Here is a 26,631-nt window from a genome sequence, read left to right on the forward strand (position 1 = left end):
GACTGGAATATCACATTTCCGTTTGATTCAGGATCAATACATTAGCTGTAGAAGTAAAGAAAGGTACTGGATCACTTGACAGGGACTTTAGGCACTTGTTCTTTAGATAGTAAGGAGAGGGACATTATCTTTGCATGAGTGCAAATGACCAGAAATTGTATTCCAATGTTTAGTTAACATGTCATCATACTGTTGAAGCCTTTAAATCAGGGGTGTCAAAGTCAAATGGACGGAGGGCCAAATAAAAAATTTAGCTACAAGCCGAGGGCCGGACTGTTCGAATGTTCATTGAAATTTTTTTAAATGACGCATATAGTCTAGTGAACCTAATTGAACCTACTGAAAACCTACGGCAATGGTGTTTCTGCTCAGACTCACATTTAAAAAGAGTTGCCTTTTTTCTGGGCAAACTTCGTCACAAACTTTAATCATGCAGTTTTTGATGAAATCCCCCTCCGTAAATGGCCGGGCTGATTTAGCGATCTCTTCTGCCAAAATAAAACTGGCCTTGACAGCAGCCTGGCCTTGTGATTTGGCTTTTTTGAACAGAGCCTGTCGAGATTTGAGGCCTCGTTTTAATTCCTCTGCCTTTTGTAGCCTTTGTTCCATGTCCATATTCTTGTTTTTGTCCGCGTGTTTCGTTTCATAATGTCGTCTCAGATTATACTCTTTCAGTACCGCCACACTTTCTCCACACAGAAGACACTCAGGTTTTCCAGCTACCTCCGTGAACATATACTCCGACTCCCACCTTGTTTGAAACCCCCGGTTCTCAGTGTCCACCTTCCGTTTTGCCATTTTTGATGGGTATCTGAAAGTTAATTTTACTGTGATGCTGACGACTGCTGTGCCAATAAATATTGAAATGAAGCAGCCTACTGCTCGGTGCGTCACCGTTGCATTGTGGGAAATGTAGTATTGGTGCGTGTAAAAGATCTGCGGGCTGCCGGCTTGCTGCGGTCTGCGGGCCGGTTCTAATAATAAATCAAGATCATCCCAGGGGCCGTAAAAAACCTTCTCGCGGGCCGGATGTGGCCCGCGGGCCTTGACTCTGACAYMYSTGCTTTAAATAATCTTCAGAGAGTGAGTTTGTTTCCTACTGTGAGTGCTGTCTGACCAGAAGAGGGAGCCCTTTTTGCCTTACAGGTTTGTCAAAAACGTTTGAATTATTTAACCCATGGCTCAAGGCCCCTCAGTACTAAATGGGTTTATCTCACTAGTAGGCGGTGGCCATGGCTTCATGTCCCTGTTGGTTTGTTTTCCTGCTAAGAATGAATATGTCAAACTCTTGGCAATGTTTTATTTAATATCAGAACTATAGTGTAGACTATACTGGATGATGCTGTGACCCATATAATACAGTACTGTATATATGGCTGGTTCTACATACACAACAGTGGAGGCTGCTGAGGGGAGGACGGCTCATAATAATGTCTGGAAAGGAGTAAATGGAATGGTATGAAACACATGGAACCATATGTTTGATGTATTTGATACCATGCCACCAATTCCCCTCCAGCCATTACCATGTGCCTGTCCTCCCCAATTAAGGTCCAACCTCCTGTGCTACACAAAATACTGTAGATTCACAGATATGACGCAGACTGCATACTCAAGAGAAACTCTAAGATGCTAATTTGTTAATGGTCCTTAAGGATAACCTAGCAGCTGTAAATTAACTGCATGATTAATGATGCACCTTGGCTGGCCTGTCCGTGTATAAAGTGGTGCAGTGAGACTTTGTATACTCGGTGGAAAAGTGTGTGATTGTTGTCAATCAGTACAACAGACTATCCACTTTCTTAATGAACCAATACTAGAGGTACAAACACCTACACAATCACAGACACACATACACAAAAACACACACACATACATACATACACACAGTCTCTCACAGACACAGACCAAGGGGTAGACTTCAGAGTACACAAGCACGCTAAGCATCTGAAAATAGAAGCCCATTTGAAGTTGAAGAGGCACATTGGTAATGAAGTGAGATGGACACTCGCTGCCTGCCTCCCTTCCTGTTTACTTATTGATGGTGTGTTTTTGGGGCCTTGATGCAGTCTGACTGTTGTGGCAGCAGGGGAGACGGAAACAGGATTTGTCGCAGATCTGCGGATAGCTGTCTAACAGGGATCTCGAGTTGCTTGATGTCCTCTGTCAGACAAGGATAGTGGTTCTTGGGATAGAGGTAGAGAAACGTTTTTTAAGCATCTGCTTGCAATGAACTCTCCAAAAGCGTTTTACTGAGCAGTTGTGAAGCATGTCAGAAATGTCTATTAAAAATGTTCAGTGTGTGTAAAAATGTAATTCAGTTCACACGAGGGTCTTCACTTATTGACTCATGTAGATAGTAAAATAAAAAAATTGTTTTATTGAACCCTTATTTAACTAGGCAAGTCAGTTAAGAACAAATTCTTATTTACAATGACGGCCTACCACAGCCAGACCCGGAAGATGCTGGTCCAATTGTGCACCGCCCTATGGGACTCCCAATCACGGCCAGATGTGACACAACATTGTAAATAGATAAATATCCAATATCATATGCAAAGTTAATACATCCTGAAATCTGACCTGACAACATTTTAAGTCCCATTCCTGTTTTGACCAAGTCACTCCCAGAAGAARTATATTTGGAGAGGTACGCATGCAGTGACCTTTGAAGTGTATGCCCCTCCCTGCCTCCCTTTGTGAATATGCTTGACACAATGAGAGGGTGAGAAATATTAATCATAATGAAAGGGCATTAGGAAACAGGGCCAGGCGATGGCAACGGTTACCATAATAATTTCACCTTTGAGGTACTGTGCACTAGCCTACAACCTCAGTCACTCTTTAGATAATAGCCCCATACTGAAACCAGCCCAGTAAATGTAAGTCCATTAGCTAGTGTTGTCGCACTAGTTAAACAGAACATGAGTGCTTTGACTGGATTTCAACCAAGGCCACAATATAGAAGTGAAAAATCAGACGTTGGTTTGCATTGATTTTGACACATTCCAATTTTTTTCCCTCCACTCCTGTTGACAGATTATGTCTGACTGAGGCTCGGAGGGAGATGAAGCTAAATTAGACAGTCTGAGTGGATGTGTCCGTGTGTCGTCATGTCTGTGTCAATCGAATCCCCATCTCCACATGCCCTTTACAAACTATCAGACACCAACACTTGATTCACAAATCCATTCTGGTCTCTATCATTTTTACATCGCCGACAGGGTTAGGTTCAATTCGAATTAAAGGCAGTCAATTCAGGAAGTGATTTTAATTAAATAGGTTCTACTTTTCAGTTTATTGAGAAGTCATTGAAAATAAATGCTCTTGTTTCAATTATTGAATTGTAATTTCAGTTTACTTTCTGAGCTGACTGCCTTCAAATAAATTGACCCCGACCCTGATTGCCAATGCTTCTCACGTCATATCTGCAGAAATTTGAATAACGTTTTCATAAGCTTGTCATATAGCGCACTGAGAATTTCCCTTGTGATGAAGGAATCCTCCTGAGATATGATCAACTCTCTAGGAACAAGGTTGATCTATCCCATATAAATATATAATTATTAGAACGGGTAAAGCCCCTTTGACCACAGCCTTACACTCAATATGGCTGACATGGTAACTGACATTGTCAGTGTAATTCTAGTTCTATGGCTTATTTCTATCACATTTGGAAAAAGACTCAGATTGCTCAACGCCACCATGGGGAATTCATTTCATATAACAACTCAAAGGAAACTAAGTATAAATATGTCCAATTTCCACAGTGAGGTGCATTGTTTAATTGCATTGTAGACTTTGATGCAAGCGTTCCTYACAGATAGGCTGACCTGCAGTAACTCTGTTCCCCAAGGTGGTGGGGGGAATTATTTTTATATACTCTTGTCGCTTTAGATTTTTTTTTAAATTAACTGCCAGGGAAATAAATAAGTTGGAAGTACTGTCATGCTCACAAAGACAAGCCACGGCTTTGATCTTGGAGTGAGCTGGGAGCAGTGAGGAGACAGAGAGAAAGAGAGAGAGGGTGAGAAAGAGACAAAGAGAGAGAGAGGGACAAGCAGAGCGAGAGAAAGAAAGATTGACAGAGAGAGAGAGACAGAGGGGAGGACCACAGACCCTGGATCTCATTAATTACTCTCCTTTTGTTCTTGTGCCAGAGAGAGCGAAGCGTAGCCTCGCTAATCTTGGCACAACGTTCACATTCCATTGTTAATACATTACAGCAACTTCAGTATGCACCTCAGCTGAGTTCACACTTAGCAGCACTCCAGTACCACCATGTTGATGGAAGCGATCCAGGCAACTTTTCCTCCTTAGAGGCTCAGCTGATTGGATCAAAGAGGGGAGAATTAACTTTGATTCACTTGAAGGAGTTGGAGCACTTGGAGTGTAGTCTATCAGTATTAGGTATCACAGGAGGTTGGTGGCTCCTTAATTGGGGAGGGCAGGCAGGTGGTAATGGCTGGAGTGGAATAAGTGGAAAGGTACAGTATCAATAACATCAAACACTTGGTTTCCAGGTGTTTGATGCCATTCCATTTGCKCCGTTCCAGAYGTTATTATGAGCCGTCCTCCCCTCAGCGGCCTCCACTGTTTGGTACACTCTGTTAATGCAGAATGCATACGTCCACCATTGCGGGCCGTTTGAAGTAATCTGATGCTGCATGCAGAAGATGAAGGCAAGGCATTTGACTGACTGGAAGTGCTGCTATCTCCTCCTCTCCCCTCTGGCTGCATCCCAAATGGCACCCTTTTCCCTATGTAGTGCACCATACAGGGAATAGGGTGCCATTTGGGACGCGTCTCCTGTCGATGATAAGAAACTTGTCGCATTTTCTGCTGTTTCATCTTCATATGCTCATCCTCGTATCTAATCCGTACCTAATTGAYGAGGAAAAGCAGCATAATCCACTCTCGCTGAGCACTGTAATTATGTGGCCAATGCATACACAATAGCATCTTTAGTCTTCCCGGGTGATAAAACACAAATTAATTCCTATCAAGTCTATTCTTGAGCTATTTTGTAAAAGCAACATACATTCGTAACTCAGTTACACACACACATCCTGTCATTGACACTGATTTGATGGTTTGAGGAGACATTGAGGGGGACTTACATGGGGTGTTTTGATTGATTTAAATTCCATTAATACCCTTTTTGCTTGGCAGCCACTCTTGGGCCCCAGCCTGTGTCTGTTATCACAGTGTGGTTTTGATTGGATGGCTTCCTTATCGGTTGGCAACACACAGGAAGAGGCCCGGAGACAGCACTGGCAACACAGTACTGGAACAATAACCTGCAGATCAAACATGATTAGTCAAACCCCACTTTCTTAAAAGGGCAATCTGCAGTTCAAACGATAACAAAGCCAGTGTTTTTGGTAATTAGCTCAGAGATGGGGCTGTAACCACTCAAATGTATAGATGGACCTATGGATGGAAGGACTGACCATCCATGAGATGAAAATGATAGTTTGAACCATGTTTTGAAGCTATACACTGTTTGTTCACATTGACTTTATTTACAAATATTGGAGAGCCACAAGCTTATATCTTGGGCTCTGATGGGGAATGACGGTTGAACTAAGCTCATGAGGCATTTATAAGTTAGATTGTTAAAGAATCAATGAGTGAGTGTGTCTGTATGTGTGTGTGTTCTAATACAACTCAAATATATATTCAAATCCGTAAACTGTTGGTCAAAACACAAGCTCTTGGAAGACAAGAGTATAATACCAAACAAATGGAGTTTCATTATTATGTGCCCACTTAGGACAATGATTTCAGCTGTCAGTAGCCAAACGCTGTCTTTTCAGTGTCTAAAATATATTCCGCTCCGTGGCTGCACTTGCACTATAATTATTTGTMATAATTGGCAGGATCACACTTGGATGAAACCCTCCATAGGCGTCGTACACTCGCGTGTTGTGTCCCTGCCAATTTCCCGATGGCTACAGCAATGTTAGTTTTCTGGTTGCGTGGAAACTAAAAAGCTGCATTGAGCAAGCACTCAATTCAAGGTGCATTGCGCGCCGTTGGTTTGGCGATATGCAACAGAGGACCCCATGGAAGCGACCGAAAATAGTGACCGAATTCCAGTTTGGAGTGGAATGAATAATGATCTATTTTGAAGATTTGAAAGTGGGCGTCTTGAAACTAAAGTGATTCTGTTGAGTGTCACACGCCATGCGAAGGAGGGGGAGAACGTTAAAGATGTAAGTAATGCTTTTCTGCATGTTATTCAAAATGCATGCATTTCATAGACATACGTTTACATCTACTGTTAATAAACACAGCATGCGGTGATATAGGCTACTATAAGGCTTTTATGATTGTGGAAATAACTGCAGCTTGTTTAATACATTCAGGCTCCAGAAATGCTTGTTGAAGAATGGGGCAAACAGTAGCTTATTACCTACGGTATTTAGCCTGACAAGATAGAAGACTAACTTCGATAGGCTATCAATTCCCCAGGAGGCATTGGTCTAGTCTACACTCAGTAAGAGTTTATTATTGACACGCTTGTTGCTTACAATGAAAATAGTGACTATTACACCAAAGAAAAGGTGCAGGTAAAATATTTGTATGTAGGTAAAAAATAGTAGATTAATAGCCTAAAAATGATTTGTATTTATACATTTATTGTATGTCAGAAACACCTTCAAAGTGAACTGAACTTAAATAATAAACTTGATTATTAATCCTTTAATTATTGCTTCAATTTTAGTTGATACCACAGGGGTCAAGTTCAAAATGGAAATTCATTCCTGCAGCTCTAAATTGCCATGTCGATTAATCAAAATTATGTTCTGCTTAACGGTTCAAAATTGCTAAATACATTTTTTTGACTTTTAAATGAAGGATATGTACCCATTTGGTTCTTGGGGGGAAAAATGATATTAAGCATGGTCAGTCCTTGGATTCATAGGTCTGTCTATACATTTGAGAGTGGTTCAATTTCTCCAGCCCATCCCTCCGCTCTTTACTAAAACAGTGGCTGGGTGGCGCACTTTGTTATTGTTTGAACCGTAGATGGCCTCTAACGAAAACGTGTGTTCCTGTTTCTCTAACACATGGCTGGCTAGGCAAGCACCAGTACTATAATATATAATTCTGGGAATAAATGCATGAAGGCTTTCAATGGAAATCAGGCAACAATAATCTGAGTCCCTAAACCGACTGAAATGTGTTCATAATTGGGGTGGATAGGAACAGAGTTGGGAGAGCATGGTAATATGGTTAGACTCATATTTAAGTGTCTGCATCTCAACATAACATTGAGATATTTCCCTCAAAGCTGTATTTGTTCTTCTGTGCTTCCTCTCTCCTCACCTCCCTTTCTGTCTCATCCTCATGACCTACATAGGCCTAACTTGTCTATCATTGGTTGTCTGGACAGAATGATAATACAATGAACAATCACAACAAAATAATACTTGAACAACTTTGACAATCCTTTGCTTTGAGGACATTGTAGTTCTATTCCTTCAGGATTATAATGGTTTTGCTGAGTTAGGTCCTAAATTTGCGTCATATCTAAATTATTGCTCTTGCGCACTTGGTGCCTGAGATGTAGCCTATTATTCGAACATTGACTGCAGTCAATTTATGAACTGCCAAAACTGACCTCTGGGCACTTGTCTTGAGCACAGTGTAAATTTAAAAGCAGGAGAGGTAATTTATAGTTGGGTTGTTGATGTCTTTATAGCTTAACCTGATTTTATTGATCATTTGATTTAATGAGGTTGGTGTTGCTCCCTTTCTCTCCTCTTGTTGTCCCATAGCTTTTTCCCTCACTCACTTTCGTCTCTCCATCACCACATCCTTCCCTCCGTCATCCCTCCAACCCCCGCTTTTCATTAACAGCTGTCCTCCTCAGCCCATGACATGCTAATATCTCCCTCTTTCCTCCGATGCATCTCATTAATCTCTTTTCAGTGGGCCTTCCTCTGTGTTCTTCTCCATTGTCCTGTTACCTATTTTCCTCAGATCTCTCTTTTTTTCTCTCTCTCTCTCCTCATGTGTCCAGTTTCCTTGGTTCCCCACAGCTCCACCTCATCAGGGCAGCATGGATCATGGTGGGAAAACCACCGCTTTTCTTACACAGTAACACTTTAGGCATCCTTTTCATATCCTTGAGCATTTTGTCTTATCTGTAGTCAGTGCTGTTCCACTATATCTTCTTTGTTTGGCTTTAATAAAGAAATGGGGATAATCATCTGAGTGTCTTTGAAAGGAGGTCAGGGCTGATCGGGACGGTCTTGAACTTTCAACTGGTCTGGCCTATTGCAATGAGACTTATTAGGATGCGTCCCTTAGACGACTCCCCCGGTCATGTGATCCTAAGAGGTACTTAGAGATCGATTTCATTTTTTAAATCTTGGTAAATGGATCTTGCTATGGTCTCCAGCCATTTTAAAGAACCAGCCGAAGTCCGAGAGTTTAAGTTAAATTATTTTTACAGGAGAGGATATAGCTGCTAGCACAACATGCTAAGGCTGTTTGGGTTGCCTTTGTTGCCTTTTTTAGCTTYAGCATGTAGCCTTACAATGCTGTTGGGTGGCCAAAATACAATTACATTCCATTGATGTTAAGTGAGTTTTTCCTTAAGAGGATTAGTAATGGGATAGCAGATGGTTGGTGTTCAGGTATTAATGAAGGGTGTTCGGGTAAAAGGACAGATTATTTTTTAGAAGCTTACATGCTACATAAAAGTGTAAATTACAGGACTCATTAACAAGTTGTTAGCTCAGTGTTGTTTGCACTGACCCCGGTTCTGAGTGCGTAAACAGTTTATGGATTAGCCTACTGAACACAGTTGTGGCACTGAACGCTCTCAGTAGCCGATGTGAACAAAACCTTTAAACAGGTCAACATTCACAAAGCCGCTGGGCCAGACGGATTACCAGGACATGTACTCAACTGTCAAGTGTCTTCACTGACATTTTCAACCTCTCCCTGACCGAGTCTGTAATGCCTACATGTTTCAAGCAGACCACCATAGTCCCTGTGCCCAAGTAAGCGAAGGTAACCTGCCTAAATGATTACCGCCCCGTGGCACTCACGTCGGTAGTCATGAAGTGCTTTGAAAGGCTGATCATGGCTCACATCAACAGCATCCTCCCGGACACCCTAGACCCACTCCAATTCGCATACCGCCCCAACAGATCCACAGATGATGCAATCTCAATCACACTTCACACTGCCCTTTCTCACCTGGACAAAAGGAACACCTATGTGAGAATGCTTTTCATTGACTACAGCTCAGCACTGCCATGCTGGTCCTTAACACTGGGGCCCCACAGGGGTGTGTACTTAGTCCCCTCCTGTATTCCCTGTTCACCCATGACTGCGTGGCCAAACACGTCTCCAACACCCTCCATTAAGTTTGCTGACAACACAACAGTGGTAGGCCTGATCACCGACAATGATGAGATGGCCTATAGGGAGGAGGTCAGAGAACTGGCCGTGTGGTGCCAGAACAACAACCTCTCCCTCAATGTAAGCAAGACAAAGGAGCTGATTGTGGACTACAGGAAAATGTGGGCCGAACAGGCCCCCATTAACATCGACGAGGCTGTAGTGGAGCGGGTCGAGAGTTTCAAGTTCCTTGATGTCCACATCACCAACGAACTATCATGTTCCAAACATACCAAGACAGTCCTGAAGAGGTCACGACAAAACCTTTCCCCCCTCAGGACACTGAAAAGATGGGCCAATTGTGCGTCGCCTCATGGGTCTCCCGGTCACGGCCGGCTGCGACACAACCCGGTATCAAACCAGGATCTGTAGTAACGCAGCTAGCACTCCGATGCAGTGCATTTGACCGCTGCGCCACTCGGGAGGCCCCTGAATGCCAAGTTGATTGCATGTTCCTTGTTGAAACATGGCTGTCATCAGACTGTAGTGCCGCTCTTATTGAAGCCTCCCCCTGGACTACAGCTTTTCATACTCTATCAGAAAAGGGGAAAAGGGTGTGAGGACAGCCTCTATTTTTTCTAATGCTCTCAGCTGTAAGGACATTTTGTTTGGTGATATTTGGGTCTTTTGAGCATCATGCTATACTGTTTAAATCTCAGCCACCAGTGCTGGCCATAACCCTGTATAGGTCGTCAAAGCACTGCCCCACTTTCTTTACTGATTTATCTGAACTACTGTATATTGTCCTTGAGAACTATGATAAAATCATTGTGTTGGGTGATTTTAATATTCATCTTGACCAAGAAACTGACTCCAAGGCCATTGAATTTATTAATCTTTTAAGCTCTATGGACTTTATCCAACATGTTGCTGGGCCCACCCATAACCACGGCCATACTCTGGACCTGGTTATTACCAAGGGGCTTTGTATTGACATATCCAATATTGTTGATGTTGCTTTATCTGATAATCACTGTGTATTTTTTACTACCTTTTGTACTACCTTTACTACCATAGCATAGGGTAATACTGAATGCATTATTAAGAAATGCTATTTTACCTCTAAAGTTCCTACAGATTTGATTGTGTATGAACAAAACCCCACCACCTATTCTGCCYCCCTCTTGTGATGATTTAGTTGTTAACTTTAAGAGCAAATTAAGGGCTACTATTGATGCTCCAGTAAAGTTGAAAAAGACCACATCCTAACAGAGAGCCCCTTGGATGAGTGAGGAAACTAATACATTAAAGATAAATTGCATTAAGGCAGAGCGGAAGTGGATAAAGTCAACGTTGCAGGTCCATTATGATATTCTGAAAGAGCAACTTGGCATATATAACAAGGCAATTAGAAATGCCAGAGGGGCAMATTTTTCTAACTTGATCACTATTAATCAGAATAATTCTTCTCAACAATTGATTGCCTGATAAATCGTACCCCCCCCAAACCTATGTAAACTTTCCTTCACATCTAAATGTGATGAGTTTACGGCATATTTCAGAGATACCCAGCCTAATTTTGGTTCTTATCAGTCAAGCAAGACCCAGTGAGAAGTTTGATATGTACCCTAGCTTACCACGCAAAGGGACTATGGATTTATTTCCCCTGTTTGACACAGACATGCCCAGGAAAGTGATATTTCAACTTAAGCCTTCTACCTGCCTTCTCGATCCTATCCTCTTCTTCAAAACTGTTTTTAATTGCAAATCTGAAGAAGTGCAAGCTATTGTTTATCACTCCCTGTTCACATGCACTTTCCCCACTCCACTAAACTGTTATGGTGAAAACCCTTCTGAAGAAAAGTAATCTAGATTCTTCAGCTCTTAGCAATCTCCAACCTTCCATTCTTAAGCAAAATTCTGGAGAAACTGGTGTTCAAACAGCTAAATTGTTTTATAAGTGCCAGCTGTATTTGAGAAACATTCCAATCTGCACACAGCCTTAGTTGAAGTGGTAAATTATCTTACAGCCAACACAGATACCAAACATCTCTCTGTCCTTATTCTCTTAGATTTAAGTGCTGTATTCGACACTGTTGACCATTATGTCCATCTGGACAGACTGGAGAGGTGGGCTGGTCTCTGCGGTACAGTTCTAAAATAGTTTAGGACCTATTTAACTGGTTGAGAGTTGTTTTTTTTGTCATCCTTGGTGAACATAACTCAGAGAAAATACATATCACGTGGCATTTCACAAGGATCGATATTTGGGTCCGGTACTGTTCAGTTTATATATGTTACCCAGTGGAGGCTCCTCAGAGGATGAAGGGGAGGACCATCCTCCTCAGTGATTTTCATAAAAATAAAAATAGTAAAACATTGAAGTTATCCTTTTTAGATAAACTTATACTAAATATAATCACGTCACCAAATAATTGATTAAAACACACTATTTTGCAAAGAAGGTCTACAGTAGCCTCAACAGCACTCTGTAGGGTAGCATCATGGTGTAGCCATGGGACAGCTAGCTTCCGTCCTCCTCTGAGTACATTGACTTCAATACGAAACCTAGGAGGCTCATGGTTCTCACGCCCTTCCATAGACTTACGTTCCGGAGGACGTCCTCCAACCTATCAGCGCTCTCGCAGCATGAACTGACATGTTGTCCACCCAATCAAAGGATCAAGTAATTAATCTAGTACTGAAAGCATAAACTACAGCTAGCTAGCACTGCAGTGTATAAAATGTGGTGAGTAGTTGACTCAGAGAGGAAGACAGTAGTTGAACAGTTTTGAACAAATTCATTTCTTCCAAAATGACGGAGAAGCAAGAGAGAAATATAGATTTTTGTCCTTTTTTTCAGTTGCACTTACTTAGTTAGCAAATGCAGCTAGCTAGTTTAGCTTACTGAAACACCCTGCTCAAACAGAGGGATGGTATGTTAGCTAGTTGGCTTTGACTTTCCAACACAACGCTGGAACTCTTCCAAGTCAAGGTATGCTTTTAGTTTTACAAAGGTATTGCCACTGTGGCCCGCCAGTGTAACTACTTACTGACTGTACACTGTAACATTACTGCATGATTGTAGCGGGTTTACTAACTCGTTAATCAAATCAAATTGTATTTGTCACATGCGCAGAATACAACGGGTGTAGAACTTACAGTGAAATCTTACTTACAAGCCCTTAAGCCCTTAACCAACAATGCAGTTTTAAGAAAAATAAGTGTTAAGTAACAAATAATTAAAGAGCGGCAGTAAAATAACAATAGCGAGGCTATATACAGGGGGTACCGGTACAGAGTCAATGTGTGGGGGCACCAGTTAGTTGAGGTAATATGTAGGTAGAGGTAAAGTGACTATGCATAGATAATAAACAGAGTAGCAGCAGCGTAAATATGGGGGTGGGAGGGGGGCAATGCAAATAGACTGGGTAGCCATTTGATTAGCTGTTCAGGAGTCTTATGGCTTGGGGGTAGAAGCTGTTAAGTCTTTTGGACCTAGACTTGTCACTCCGGTACCGCTTGCCGTGCGGTAGAAGAGAGAACAGTATATGATTAGGGTGGCTGGAGCCTTTGACAATTTTTAGGGCCTTCCTCTGACACCGCCTGGTATAGAGGTCCTGGATGGCAGGAAGCTTGGCCCCAGTGATGTCCTGGGCCGTACGCACTGCTCTCTGTAGTGCCTTGCGGTCGGAGGCCGAGCAGTTGCCATACCAGGCAGTGATGCAACCAGTCAGGATGCTCTCTATGGTGCAGCTGTAGAACGTTTTGAGGATCTGAGGACCCATGTCAAATCTTTTCAGTCTTCTGAGGGGGAATAGGCTTTGTCGTGCCCTCTTCACGGCTGTCTTGGTGTGTTTGGACTATGATAGTTTGTTGTTGATGTGGACATCAAGGAACTTGAAGCTCTCAACCTGCTCCACTACAGCCCCGTCGATGAGAATGGGGACATGCTCGCTCCTCCTTTTCGAGTAGTCCAAAATCATCTCCTTTGTCTTGATCACGTTGAGGGAGAAGTTGTTGTCCTGGCACCACATGGTCTGGTCTCTGACCTCCAGCCTAGAGGCTGTTTTGTCATTGTCGGTGATCAGGCCTAACACTGTTGTGTAATTGGTAAACTTAATGATGGGGTTGGCCATGCAGTCATGAGTGAACAGGGAGTACAGGAGGAGACTGAGCACGCACCCTGCGGGGCCCCCGTGTTGAGGATCAGCGTGGTGGATGTTATTACCTACCCTTACCACCTGGGGGCGGCCTGTCAGGAAGTCCAGGATCCAGTTGCAGAGGGAGGTCCCAGGGTCCTTAGCTTAGTGATGAGCTTTGAGAGCACTATAGTGTTGAACACTAAGGTCAATGAATAAGTCAATGAATAGTATTCTCACATAGGTGTTCATTTGTCCAGGTGGGAAAGGGCAGTGTGGAGTGCAATAGAGACTGCATCATCTGTGGATCTGTTAGGGCGGTATGTGAATTAGAGTGGGTCTAGGGTTTCTGGGATAATGGTGTTGATGTGAGCCATAACCAGCCTTTTAAAGCACTTCATGGCTCAAGATGTGAGTGCTACGGGTCGGTAGTCATTTAGGCAGGTTACCTTAGTGTTCTTGGGCACAGGGACTATGGTGGTCTGCTTGAAACATGTTGGTATTACAGACTCAGTCAGGGACAGGTTGAAAATGTCAGTGAAGACACTTGCCAGTTAGTCAGCGCATGCTCGGAGTACACGTCCTGGTAATCCATCTGGCTCTGCTGCCTTGTGAATGTTGAACTGTTTAAAGGTCTTACTCACATCAGCTACGGAGAGCGTGATCACACAGTCGTCCGGAACAGCTGATGCTCTCATGCAAGTGTCAGTGTTATTTGCCTCGAAGCGAGCATAGAAGTAATTTAGTTTGACTGGTAGGCTCGTGTCACTTGGCAGCTCGTGGCTGTGTTTCACTTTGTAGTCTGTAATAGTTTGCAAGCCCTGACACATCTGACGAGCGTATGAGCCAGTGTAGTACGACTCAATCTTAGTCCTGTATTGACACTTTGCCTGTTTGATGGTTCGTCGGAGGGCATAGCGGGATTTCTTATAAGCTTCTGGGTTAGTCCCGCTCCTTGAAAGTGGCAGGTCTAGCCTTTAACTCAGTGCGGATGTTGCCTGTAATCCATGGCTTCTGGTTGGGGTATGTACGTAAAGTCACTGTGGGGACGACGCCATCGATGCACTTATTGATGAAGCCAATGACTGATGTGGTGTACTCCTCAATGCCATCGGAATAATCCCGGAACATATTCCAGTCTGTGCTAGCAAAACAGTCCTGTAGCTTAGCATCTGCTTCATCTGACCACTTTTTTTATTGACCGAGTTACTGGTGCTTCCTGCTTTAGTTTTTGCTTGTAAGCAGGATCAGAAGGATAGAATAATGGTCACATTTGCCAAATGGAGGTCGAGGGAGAGCTTTGTACGTGTCTCTGTGTTTGGAGTAAAGGTGGTCCATTGTTTTTTCCCACTCTAGTTGCACATTTAACATGCTGATAGAAATTTGGTAAGACAGATTTAAGTTTCCCTGCATTGAAGTCCCGGCCACAAGGAGCGCCGCATCTGGATGAGCATTTTCCTGTTTGCTTATGACCGTATACAGCTCATTGAGTGCGGTCTTAGTGCCAGCATCAGTTTGTGGTGGTAAATAGACAGCTACAAAGAATATAGATAAACTCTAATGGTAAATAGTGTGGTCTACAGCTTATCATGAGATACTCTACCTCAGGCGAGCAAAACCTCKATACTTCCTTTGACCCCTTGTCTTATCAGAGGCTGCTGTTCTATCCTGCCGAAAAAGCGTAAAACCCGCCAGCTGTATGTTATTCATGTCGTCGTTCAGCTACGACTCGGTGAAACATAAGATATTATAGTTTTTAATGTCCCTTTGGTAGGATATACGTGCTCGTAGTTCGTCTATTTTATGATCAAATGATTGTACGTTGGCTAATAGTACCAATGGTAAAGAAAGATTACCCACTCGCCGTAGAATCCTTACAAGGCWCCCAGACATGCGTCCCAGATATCTCTGTCTCTTTCTCCTGCGAATGACTGGGATGAGGGCCTTGTCGGGAGTAAATCCTTCGCATCCGTCTCGTTAAAGAAAAAAAAAAATCTTCTTCCAGTACAGGGTGTGTAATCGCTGTCGTGATATCTAGAAGCTCTTTTCGGTCCTAAGAGACGGTGGCAGAAACATTATGTACAAAATAAGTTATGAATAACGCRAAAAAWTTGGTTAGGGGACCGTAAAACAGCAGCCATCTCCTCAGGCGCCATTATCGTTAGTTCTGTTAGCTATGCTGACTATGACGTTACTTTAGCTAGTATGGTGACAACAATGTTAGTTGTGTGTAGTGTTTTTTTTTGCCTGGTCACATACAGCTGATGTGTTGTGCATTGAAGTCCACAATCGAAGGGAAGAGGTGAGAGGAGAGCGCATAGATGCGAGAAGGAATACAACGTGGTAGCTATGAAAGTGAACTTTGTTTACGCGTGATATGGGGTGTATTCATTCCACCGTTTATGTTGAAAAACGATTCTTAAAAGGAAGCAAACGGAACAAAATGGGGATAAACATACCTGAATTTGTCCAATAGAAACTCTTGTTTGCAACTGTTGGACTAATGATTACACCGTATATCAGTTAGATGCTGGCAGGAGTGTGCAAGGCAGTATTGAATGTCACTGTCACCTCAAATTTGTGTCTCGACCTGTCTGCACCTACATTGTAAACTGTCATTCATTGGCTAGGCTGTAGCAACCTCATGATGGGTATACAAATGATGGGTTACATTGAGCTGGGTGAATGGAATATGAATGACAGTCATCCAATATGCTTTAATAGAAATAAGGGCATGCTCATAAAAAAAAAGAAAATCAACCTCCATCTTAAACAGCACTGACCGCCACTGATGTTATCCCTTGGCAGGGTCATCAGAAAGCACACCATTGATTTTCACTGCTACGCAGACGATACACAACTTTACATTTCTGTATCACCAGAGGATTTTAACTCCACGGATAMATTTTTCGACTGTTTTAGTGATTTTAAATACTTGGATTGCTCACAAAACAAGGCCGAGGTACTTATTGTTGGAGCCAAAGCACTGAGAGAGAATCTGGCTGCACATTTTAATTCATGCGCAATCAAGATAGTTGTTATTTTAGATTCTGAACTCAATTTCAAATCACACATTAGGAATGTGACCAAAATAGCTTTTTACCACATTGCCAAGGTGCAGCTGTTTCTCTCTGACTGATACAGTCAGACTCATTGTTCAGAGAATTTTGTTCTGAAGGTACATAACCCAATTTAATTATATTCCTCAGTCTGCAAACCAGAATTTGTAAGATCCTGGTCGAATGAAACAGACGGAGGCCCAGCTAAAATAGTCAAAAAGGTTTATTCACGGGAACGTTCTAAAGTCAAGAATACAAAACAATTAATTTTATACTGACTTCTCACGCACACACATTCACACAACCAAACGCACACACTGCTATGTCCTGCTACCCAGCCGACAGAGATTAGGGAGACCTTGTCCTTGAGTCGTACTCCCCGTTCTCTCCCAAATCTCTAGTCAGGTCGGCACCRAGCTCAGACAGTCTGTGTTTAAAATACCATAAAGACATATTGTTTTACCCTAATTCTGACTAGGACTACACATTGATTGATTATGATTTTATACATTCTAATCAATTCCATACAATTATATGTTTCAGGGCGGAATATTCTAATCATTCAATTAACAGATCATTCTCACCTATCAATCATCCATGCTTTTATTACAAGCAGGCTTGACTACTTTAATGCTCTCCTGTCTGGTCTTCCCAAGAAAGCCATTGGTCAACTGAAAAACATACAAAATGCTGCAGCACGGGTACTGACCAATACCAGACAGARCGCACACATTACACTGGTGTTAAGGTCTCTGCACTGGCTGCCTGTTAGTTTTAGAATCATTTTAAGGTTCTTCTATTGGTTTTTAAATTAATCCACGATTGTGCACCCCAATACATGTCAGACATGCTTTTAAGTTATGGACCCAGTAGGTCCTTCAGGTCATCTGGCACTGGCCTTCTAACTATCCCAAAGCCTAGGACCAAGAAGCATGGAGAGGTTATTATGCCCCCAGCCTCTGGAATAGCCTGCCAGAGAACCTGAGGGGAGCTGAAACTGTGGGCATATTTAAAAGAGATCTCTTCATTTTTAGCTTAGCTTTTCCTCAGGGTGCTTTTTAGTTGTTCAGTGTGTCATTCTTTTTGTTGTTGTCTTATTTTTGTTGTGTAGTAAATATTTCAGCTTTTATTTTCATTGTTTTTTTTTTCCTGGTAAAGCACATTTTGTTGCACTCAATGTCTGAAATGTGCTTTATAAATGGAGCTTGATTCAATTTGATGCACTGAAGAAAAAAAAATGTTAAACTTTATTTGACCTTTATTTAACTAGGCTAGTCGGTTAACAACAAATTCTTATTTTCAATGACGGCCTAGGAACAGTGGGTTAACTGCTTTCTTCAGGGGCAGAACAACATATTTTTACCTTGTCAGCTCGGGGATTCGATCTTGCAACCTTTCGGTTACTAGTCCAACGCTCTAACCACTAGGCTACTTGCCGAAATAGGCCAGCACTGCAGGGATGTCAATTATCAGTCACACTGACACCAAAGCACTTTTTACTTGTGTGTTTTTGCCAGTGTGAGGGCACTTTTTGATCCTTATGTTTTCCATAAAGCTGTAAGTATAAACATGGTTTAGTCAGCCAACTGTGCTGAACAAGACCGCAAGATCCCCTCTGCCTCCTCACCACAGTTATGCTAGTTATCCTGCATCTGTATTTGAAGTAACACATCTATTTATAATAAATGTTTTATATGGTTGGTGACCAATTGCAACAATTGTACCTCTCCTATCAGTGGGTTGTGTTGTCTCCCTCCACCAATCCTGCTTCCTGTTTCTCCATAGGCTTGACAGCTATTGGGGAGGTTGACACTGGCTCTGCCCCTTCGCCCTCGTTGGTCTTCCCTGGAGCATGCCCATATCCCACCATGCACCTGCTGGCGAGCGGCTGGCTACTGCGCCATTCGGTGGTCATGTGTCTGCTGCTGCACAGCGTGGTGCTGATGACCTGCTTCCACCACGCCGCCACCAGCTGCTCCCAGGGCTGCTACTGCTCTGAGAGCGACGGCCGTGGAAAGACGGTGCGCTGCAGCAACCTGCGTCTCACGGAGATCCCCCAGGACCTACCCAATGACACACGGCACATCTACCTGGACTTCAACCTGCTCACCGAGGTCCCCAGCAATGCTTTCCAGGGTCTGCCCCTGCTCAGCGAGCTGGACCTCTCCAACAACGAGCTGGCCAAGCTGGAGCGAGGGGCCTTCAAGAGCCTGGGGCCCTCGCTCACCTTCCTGGACTTGTCTTCCAACAAATTGGTCAACATTAACCCTGAGGCCTTCGAGGGGCTGCGGGCGCGCGCCAACCTGACCAATAACCCGTGGCACTGCGACTGCAGCCTGCAGATGTCCATGCCCCACATTGACCTGGAGCCCCTCTCGCTGACGGGCATCGTGTGCGAGACGTCGGATCCGCCCAACGTGGGGGCGGAGGGTGTGCCCTTCCTGCTGGCCCAGGACCTGGACCTGTGCGTGGTGATGAAGAAGACCACGGATGTGGCCATGCTGGTCACCATGTTCGGCTGGTTCACCATGGTCATCTCCTACCTGGTCTACTACGTCCGGCACAACACTGAGGACGCCCGCCGCCACCTGGAGTACCTCAAGTCTCTGCCCACCAAGCCGGGCCCGTCCGAGGCCTCTTCTACCRTCAGCACTATGGTATAGCCCAGGACCAGGAGAACCCAGAGGGGAGCTTAGGCTGGAGGGCTAAGTCTGCCAGAGGAGGTGGTTATTATAGGGCCGTAACCTGGCTGCACCCACACTTCAGGCCATTCAGTGCCAGCCAAGGAGAGTTCTGKCTGGCTTTTAGGTGGGTGCCACAGCGGCACTAGGATTTGTGTCCATATATGCAGGAAGCCCATCCAGACCTGGGCACCGTACGTAACCCAGATTAATAATTGAACCAGGAGTGGCCCATTATCAAAATGAGGCCTGTGAAGGGTCCTTTGGCCACATCAAACAGCAAACAGAACAACAGGATAGCAACACACACTATGAACAACTCTGTCACTCCATATCCTTCCATGTACAATTATTGTTTTCCATACAACATCCATATAGTATACGCAGTCTATAAACGGTGAAATGTAGTTCTTTACAATAAAACAATKTATTCCATGGGTTTCTTTTTTAAAATTATTGTTGGTGCAAATGGTCTTATTTTACCTCCAAGAAACTAAGCAAATGTATGTGCATATGTCAACTGGACCATCAGTTGAATCTGCCGATTATGTGTTCAGGCCACTGTACTAGAATGATACACATCAATCATTAATCAATGAAATGCTCCAACCGGTAAAAGGCTCAGAGATCTGATTGATCCACACACCACTATAAAACAGTACACATACAAGCTGCATTGCTGTTATGCACTGTGTAGTCGAAAGGGTTGTACAGGAAACCCGTCCTAGCTGTACTATAGAGACCTTTTGTTGTTCTCACCAAGACAATGAAACAGCCAGTACAGTATAGAAACATTCCTGCCTACACACCAGGGCACAATGATCCTTCACACAGAAATCATCCCAAGTGGGAGAAAATGTGTTCCTTTTAGTTCCTTTCTGTTTCCTTGCGTTTTAAAGTGCACATTAAGGTCCTGCTGTGGGGGTTTACAGTGCGTTAATCACTCATGCTGGCGCAACACAATGCTTCCAAAACTGTGGGCAGAGTCCACTGGGACTAAAATTGGCAATAAGAGCTAATACACACGTTCAGCAGTTTAATATTTGAAAGCGAAGGGCTTTTTAAAATTTACTTGCCCTTGTCTGAGTTGTATTATTCAGCAGAATTAACCTTGTGGTGGGTTCCAAGAAACAGAAAGAGATTATAAATGAGRTTGTTTGGGATAGTGCGATGTAGTGGTTCTTCGACAAGGGAAACACAGTGACTAACATATCGTTACCCAGGGGTGTAGGACAGTCAGTCCAGTCCGTCAGTCTACCTGATAGCTGAAATTCAAACTTCACAATTCTGGCAGCACTGACTGCCATTCAGAAACCAGCAAATGCTAATGATATTCTAATCTTGGGCTCTGTCCCAATACTCTCGAATATTTCCCTTTAGATACAACTGATAAGTACAAGAACGGGATAAATGTCAGATCCATTAAGAGCAATGGTGACCGTGTGCACTGACTAGGATGAATTATGGGCCCTAGTTATAGCCTATAATCTAGTTATGGTCACGTGATCAGGAAAACAGCCCAGACATATCACACATAAAAAGAGACAAGGAATAGGRAGCTATGTCTAGATTATTGGGGTGCCACCTCTTCCCTCTAGTGTCTCTGAGGGAGCCTGGCGTCATGGTGGGAGCCAGACCGTCTGCCGAGGACGTTTCCCTGGGGCTTTCCGAAACTGCATTGCAGGGGCTGCGACCTGCTGGTCCAGTTGCTGCTGTGGTTGATATGAACTGCCTAATTGGACAGACTCAGGCACAAGGAAATGCATGTCCATTTCCCCTCAGTGTCATTTTGTAGGAGAGGAAAGAAGATGAGAAGAGTGGAATTGAACAAGACACAGCAAGCGGTAAACCAAGAGAGTAAACTCCTGTTTTAATATGCTCAGTGGAGGCTTCCTTATTCATTTTTGTTCCGAGGGCAGCTCTGCTTCCAGGGCGGAATGAATGTGATTGGTTGGATGAAAGCTCAACAGTCAGCACAGTAGGCGTGAAATAAACAGACTTGCGGGTTGCCACACAAAACATTACTGGTTCGAATCCTAACCCTAAACTTAACTAGTCACATTTCTTACCTAAACATATCCCAACCCCTAAACCTAATCTTAACCAATTAGAATTGCTTGCCTAAACTTAGCCAAGCATTAAAACAAGATGGAATAAGGAAACCTCCAATCTTCGTTAAATAACCTTATTACTATGCAGGTTACAAAGGACACAAAATACCTAATTGAGGAAAGGGAAAACCTTATAAAATGTTGCATTTGTGTCTATTCGACATGAACTGGTGAGATTTAACACAGAACACGATGATGAATAATGAAATTGGCTGTTAGCGCAGCACACCCTGTAACTGGGTTTGTCAACAAGGGTATCCCTGCATCGAAAACACATGCATCCAGAGTAGAACAAGCCAATAAACTATGTATGAGGGCCATAAAAAGTCTGGGAAGGAATCCTTCAACTTGGGTGACCCTGTTCTGGGGTTGAGGAGGAAAAAATGGGACCACCCGGCCCTCTCCATGTTGACTGGGCAGGAGATGCCCTTGAGCTGCCCAGCAGAGTGTATGATGATCTTTGTGGCTTTACACTTCCTTAGTCCCTTAGGCAACACCTCCACTTTTAAGAGTCCTCTCTCTCCAGTAGCTTGTTCATCCATTTTGCTCTATATTTTACTTAGTTTAGAGGGCAAACTCAAAGACACTAAGACATACTTTAATAAGGAAGAACCTTTATCATTCGTTTGCTTTGATATGAGCACATAGATTCTCTGGTGCATCAGCATTCTATTCACAGCACTCCTCCTCCTGGCTGAGTTTGCTTTACAGGACAGTGTTATTGATCCTAACAGAGCTAATCTCAAGGAAGCAGGCCCCYGTGACGAGCAGGAGGTTCAACAGCACTGAAATATAGATGGTAAGCCTCCCTTGCTGACATTTCCTAACACACAGCTAGCTGGCCAGTCCCGCCCTTCCCAGTAACATACTTGTGTGTGTGTGTGTGTCACAGGAGGCTGCTGAGGGGAGGACGCCTCATAATAATGGCTGGAATGGAGCGGTATTAAACACATGGAAACCATGTGTTTGATGTGTTCGATACCATTCAATAGTATTCTGTTCCAGCCATTACTTTGAGCCCGTCCTCCCCAATTAAGGTGCCACCGGCCGCCTGTGGTGTTTGTGTGGTAGAGTAAACAAACACAAATTAGTTATGTGTTTGTGTGTGAGACAAATGTGTGTGTGTGAACGTGTGCGTGGGTGTTTGTGTATCTGGATGTATTGTTTTGTGAGTATGTGGAGCAGCACACGTGTAATGTAACACCCCTGTTCTCTAGCACATGCAGTAGCTGTCGTTGTGGTTAATTTAAATTTCAGGCTCACCTTGCCCCGCCCGCTACCCCCAGACATGTTACACTGGTGTGAGTATTACAACTGCTGGGTAATGGGACACAAAGTGGGGGATAAGGTTACCTATCCAATCCCACAGAGCGCAGCCCCACATGGCATTGGGTTGCAGATTAAAATGTTTCCAGCCAGGGCCTGGGTGGACAGACTGTTTCCTCTTCCGGCCTAAAGTGAAGGCTATTGACGAGGAGTGAGTGAGGATGTCCCTGAGTACATCTCCATAGTCTAGAGTTGCTTCCTTTCCCTGTCTRCTTTCCTTCACCTGTATGATGATTCGGAAGCCCATAAAAGCAATATGGTGGATGCCTATAATAAACATGCTTTCACCTGTCTAATTCTTTCAGTGTGAATGAAAGGATACCAGATGAGGAAGCTGAGTAAGACTATTGAGATGCAACCGTTTCTCTTCCTTTTTCCTCACTCTCTCTCCCCTTCTATTGGTACACCACAGCTCCCCTGTCCCCGAATATGTGTAAGTGGATGGCAGAGTAAAAAGGCTTCCCYGCTTTTGATCAAATCTCCAACCCCAGATCTACATGGCCATCACAKAAGGCTGCTGAGGGGAGGATGGGCTCATAATAATGGCTCAAACATGTTTGAGTTCGATACCATTCCATTAGTTCCGTTCCAGCCATTACTATGAGTTTAATTGAATTGAATTGATTGCCCCCCATCTATCTTCAGAGTTAATTCTGTTAGGTGACCTAAACTGGGATATGCTTAACACCCGGCAGTCCTACAATCTAAACTAGATGCCCTCAATCTCACACAAATTACAAAAGGAACCAACCAGGTACAACCCTAAATCTGTAAACATAGGCACTCTCATAGATATTATCCTGACCAACTTGCCCTCCAAATACAGCTCTGCTGTTTTCAATCAGGATCTCAGCGATCACTGCCTCATTGCCTGCATCCGCTATGGGTCCGCGGTCAAACGACCACCCCTCATCACTATCAAACGCTCCCTAAAACACTTCTGCGAGCAGGCCTTTCTAATCGACCTGGCCCGGGTATCCTGGAAGAATATTGACCTCATCCCGTCAGTAGAGGATGCCTGGTCGTTCTTTAAAAGTAATTTCCTCACCATCTTAAATAACCATGCCCCTTTAAAAAAATGTAGAACTAAGAACAGATATAGCCCTTGGTTCACTCCAGACTTGACTGCTTGACTGCCCTCAACCAGCACAAAAACATCCTGTGGCAGACTGCACTAGCATCGAATAGTCYTCGCGATATGCAACTTTTCAGGGAAGTCAGGAACCAATACATGCAGTCAGTTAGGAAAGCAAAGGCTAGCTTTTTCAAACAGAAATTTGCATCCTGTAGCTCTAACTCCAAAAGGTTTTGGGGCACTGTGAAGTCCATGGAGAATAAGAGCACCTCCTTCCAGCTGCCCACTGCACTGAGGCTAGGAAACACTGTCACCACCGATAAATCCACGATAATCRAGAACTTTAATAAGCATTTCTCTTCGGCTGGCCATGCTTTCCTCCTGGCTACCCCAACCCCGGCCAACAGCTCCGTACCCYCTGCAGCTACTTGCCCAAGCCTCCCCAGCTTCTCCTTCACCCAAATCCAGATRGCAGATGTTATGAAAGAGCTGCAAAACCTGGACCTGTACAAATCAGCTAGGCTAGACAATCTGGACCCTCTCTTTCTAAAATGATCTGCCGCCATTGTTGCAACCCCTATTACCAGTCTGTTCAACCTCTCTTTCGTATCGTCCGAGATCCCTAAAGATTGGAAGGCTGCTGCGGTCATCCCCCTCTTCAAAGGGGGTGACACTCTAGACCCAAACTGTTACAGACCTATATCCATCCTGCCCTGCCTTTCTAAAGTCTTCGAAAGCYAAGTTAACGAACAGTTCACTGACCATTTCGAATCCCACCGTACCTTCTCCACTATGCAATCYGGTTTCAGAGCTGGTCACGGGTGCACCTCAGCCACGCTCAAGGTACTAAACGATATCATAACCGCCATCGATAAAAGACAGTACTGTGCAGCCGTCTTCATCGACCTGGCCAAGGCTTTCGACTCTGTCAATCACGTATTCTTATCGGCAGACTCAACAACCTTGGTTTCTCAAATGACTGCCTCGCCTGGTTCACCAACTACTTCTCAGATAGAGTTCAGTGTGTCAAATCGGAGGGCCTGTTGTCCGGACCTCTGGCAGTCTCTATGGGAGTGCCACAGGGCTCAATTCTCGGGCCGACTCTTTTCTCTGTATATATTAACGATGTCGCTCTTGCTGCGGGTGATTCCCTGATCCACCTCTACGCAGATGACACCATTCTGTATACATCTGGCCCTTCTTTGGACACTGTTTTAACAAACCTCCAAACGAGCTTCAATGTCATACAACACTCCTTCCGTGGCCTCCAACTGCTATTAAAACTAAATGCATGCTTTTCAACCGATCGATGCCCGCCCGACTAGCATCACTACTCTGGACGGTTCTGACTTAGAATATGTGGGCAACTACAAATACCTAGCTGTCTGGCTAGACTGTAAACTCTCCTTCCAGACTCAAATTAAGCATCTCCAATCCAAAATTAAATCTAGAATCGGCTTCCTGTTTCTCAACAAAGCCTAGTTCACTCACGCCGCCAAACATACCCTCGTAAAACTGACTATCTTACCGATCCTTGACTTCGGCGATRTCATTTACAAAATAGCCTCCAACACTCTACTCAGCAAACTGGATGCAGTCTATCACAGTACCATCCGTTTCATCCCCAAAGCCAACACCTCCTTTGGCCGCCTTTCCTTCCAGTTCTCTGCTGCCAATGACTGGAACGAATTGCAAAAATTGCTGAAGTTGGAGACATATCTCCCTCACTAACTTTAAACATCAGCTATCTGAGCAGCTTACCGATTGCTGCAGCTGTACACAGACCATCTGTAAATAGCCCATCCAATCTACCTACCTCATCCCCATTTTGTTTTTATTTACTTTTTTGCTCTTTTGCACACCAGTCTTTCTACTTGCATATCATCATCTGCACATCTATCACTCCAGTGTTAATTTGCTAAATTGTAATTACTTCGCTACTATGGCCTATCTATTGCCTTACCTCCTCACGCCATTTGCACACACTGTATATAGACTTTTTTCTATTGTGTTATTGACTGTACGTTTGTTTATTCCATGTGTAACTCTGTGTTGTTGTTTGTGTCGCTTTGCTTTATCTTGGCCAGGTAGCAGTTGTAAGTGAGAACTTGTTCTCAACTGGCCTACCTGATTAAATAAAGGTGAAATAAAAAATAAAATAAATAARAATGAGCCCGTCCTCCCCCATTAGATGACCATCACAGGAGGTTGGTGGTGCCTTAAGACAATCTCCAATAATGTCAACCACACCAGTCGTATAGGTCTCAGGGTCGATTTTGCAATGAGAGGCCAATTTATTTTGGTAAGTTTGAACAAGACTCTGGCAAGTGTATGCACATTAGCTTACTCAGATGAAATTACTCAATGTACTGTACATACAGTACACAGTAGTCACTAGGTACACAAACAATCTAGAACATGTCTGTTTAACAATTTCAATGGAGAGAGGGAGGGAGGGTAGGGATGAACCATTTCCTTTAGAACAAACCTATTCTGGGTCTGCTGAGAAAAGGATGAGTTTCTTTCAAAATAGCTCGGCCCATGGTTAGTGCCTTGGCATGCAGTTTTGTCTCACATTTCTTGAAGTTGATGTCATTGTCTTGCTCAACACACACTTGCTCCGTTTCCACTGTAACCATTCCTTCTTGCTCAACTCCTCCATGACTCCTACTTAACCAACATCAGTGTCAGATGTAAAACATGCGCAATGACATCTACATCACTCCAACTGGAGTGTACGCTGTTGTAATTTCCAGCACAGAGTAGTGACTCGTCGATCTACTCAGGCTTTACAGTAAGACTTCAGTACAGCACACCCTAATTCTCGCAGGACATGTCACAGAGATAAATAAAAATGTATGTAGCTGTCAGAAT

General features: G+C 43.7%; 1 protein-coding gene across 1 annotated transcript; it reads left to right on the forward strand.

The window, feature by feature from the left end:
* Window positions 1-5,903: 5,903 nt before the first annotated feature.
* LOC111978343 (leucine-rich repeat-containing protein 3B-like) lies at window positions 5,904-19,682 on the forward strand. The gene is made up of 2 exons (XM_024008353.1): window positions 5,904-6,218; window positions 18,350-19,682. The coding sequence occupies exon 2, from the start codon at window positions 18,433-18,435 to the stop codon at window positions 19,225-19,227; it is 795 nt and encodes a 264-aa protein (XP_023864121.1). The 5' UTR covers window positions 5,904-6,218; window positions 18,350-18,432; the 3' UTR covers window positions 19,228-19,682.
* The last annotated feature ends 6,949 nt before the right edge of the window (window positions 19,683-26,631 follow it).

The sequence above is a fragment of the Salvelinus sp. IW2-2015 genome, linkage group LG18, assembly GCF_002910315.2.
Source record: "Salvelinus sp. IW2-2015 linkage group LG18, ASM291031v2, whole genome shotgun sequence".
Taxonomy (NCBI): domain Eukaryota; kingdom Metazoa; phylum Chordata; class Actinopteri; order Salmoniformes; family Salmonidae; genus Salvelinus; species Salvelinus sp. IW2-2015.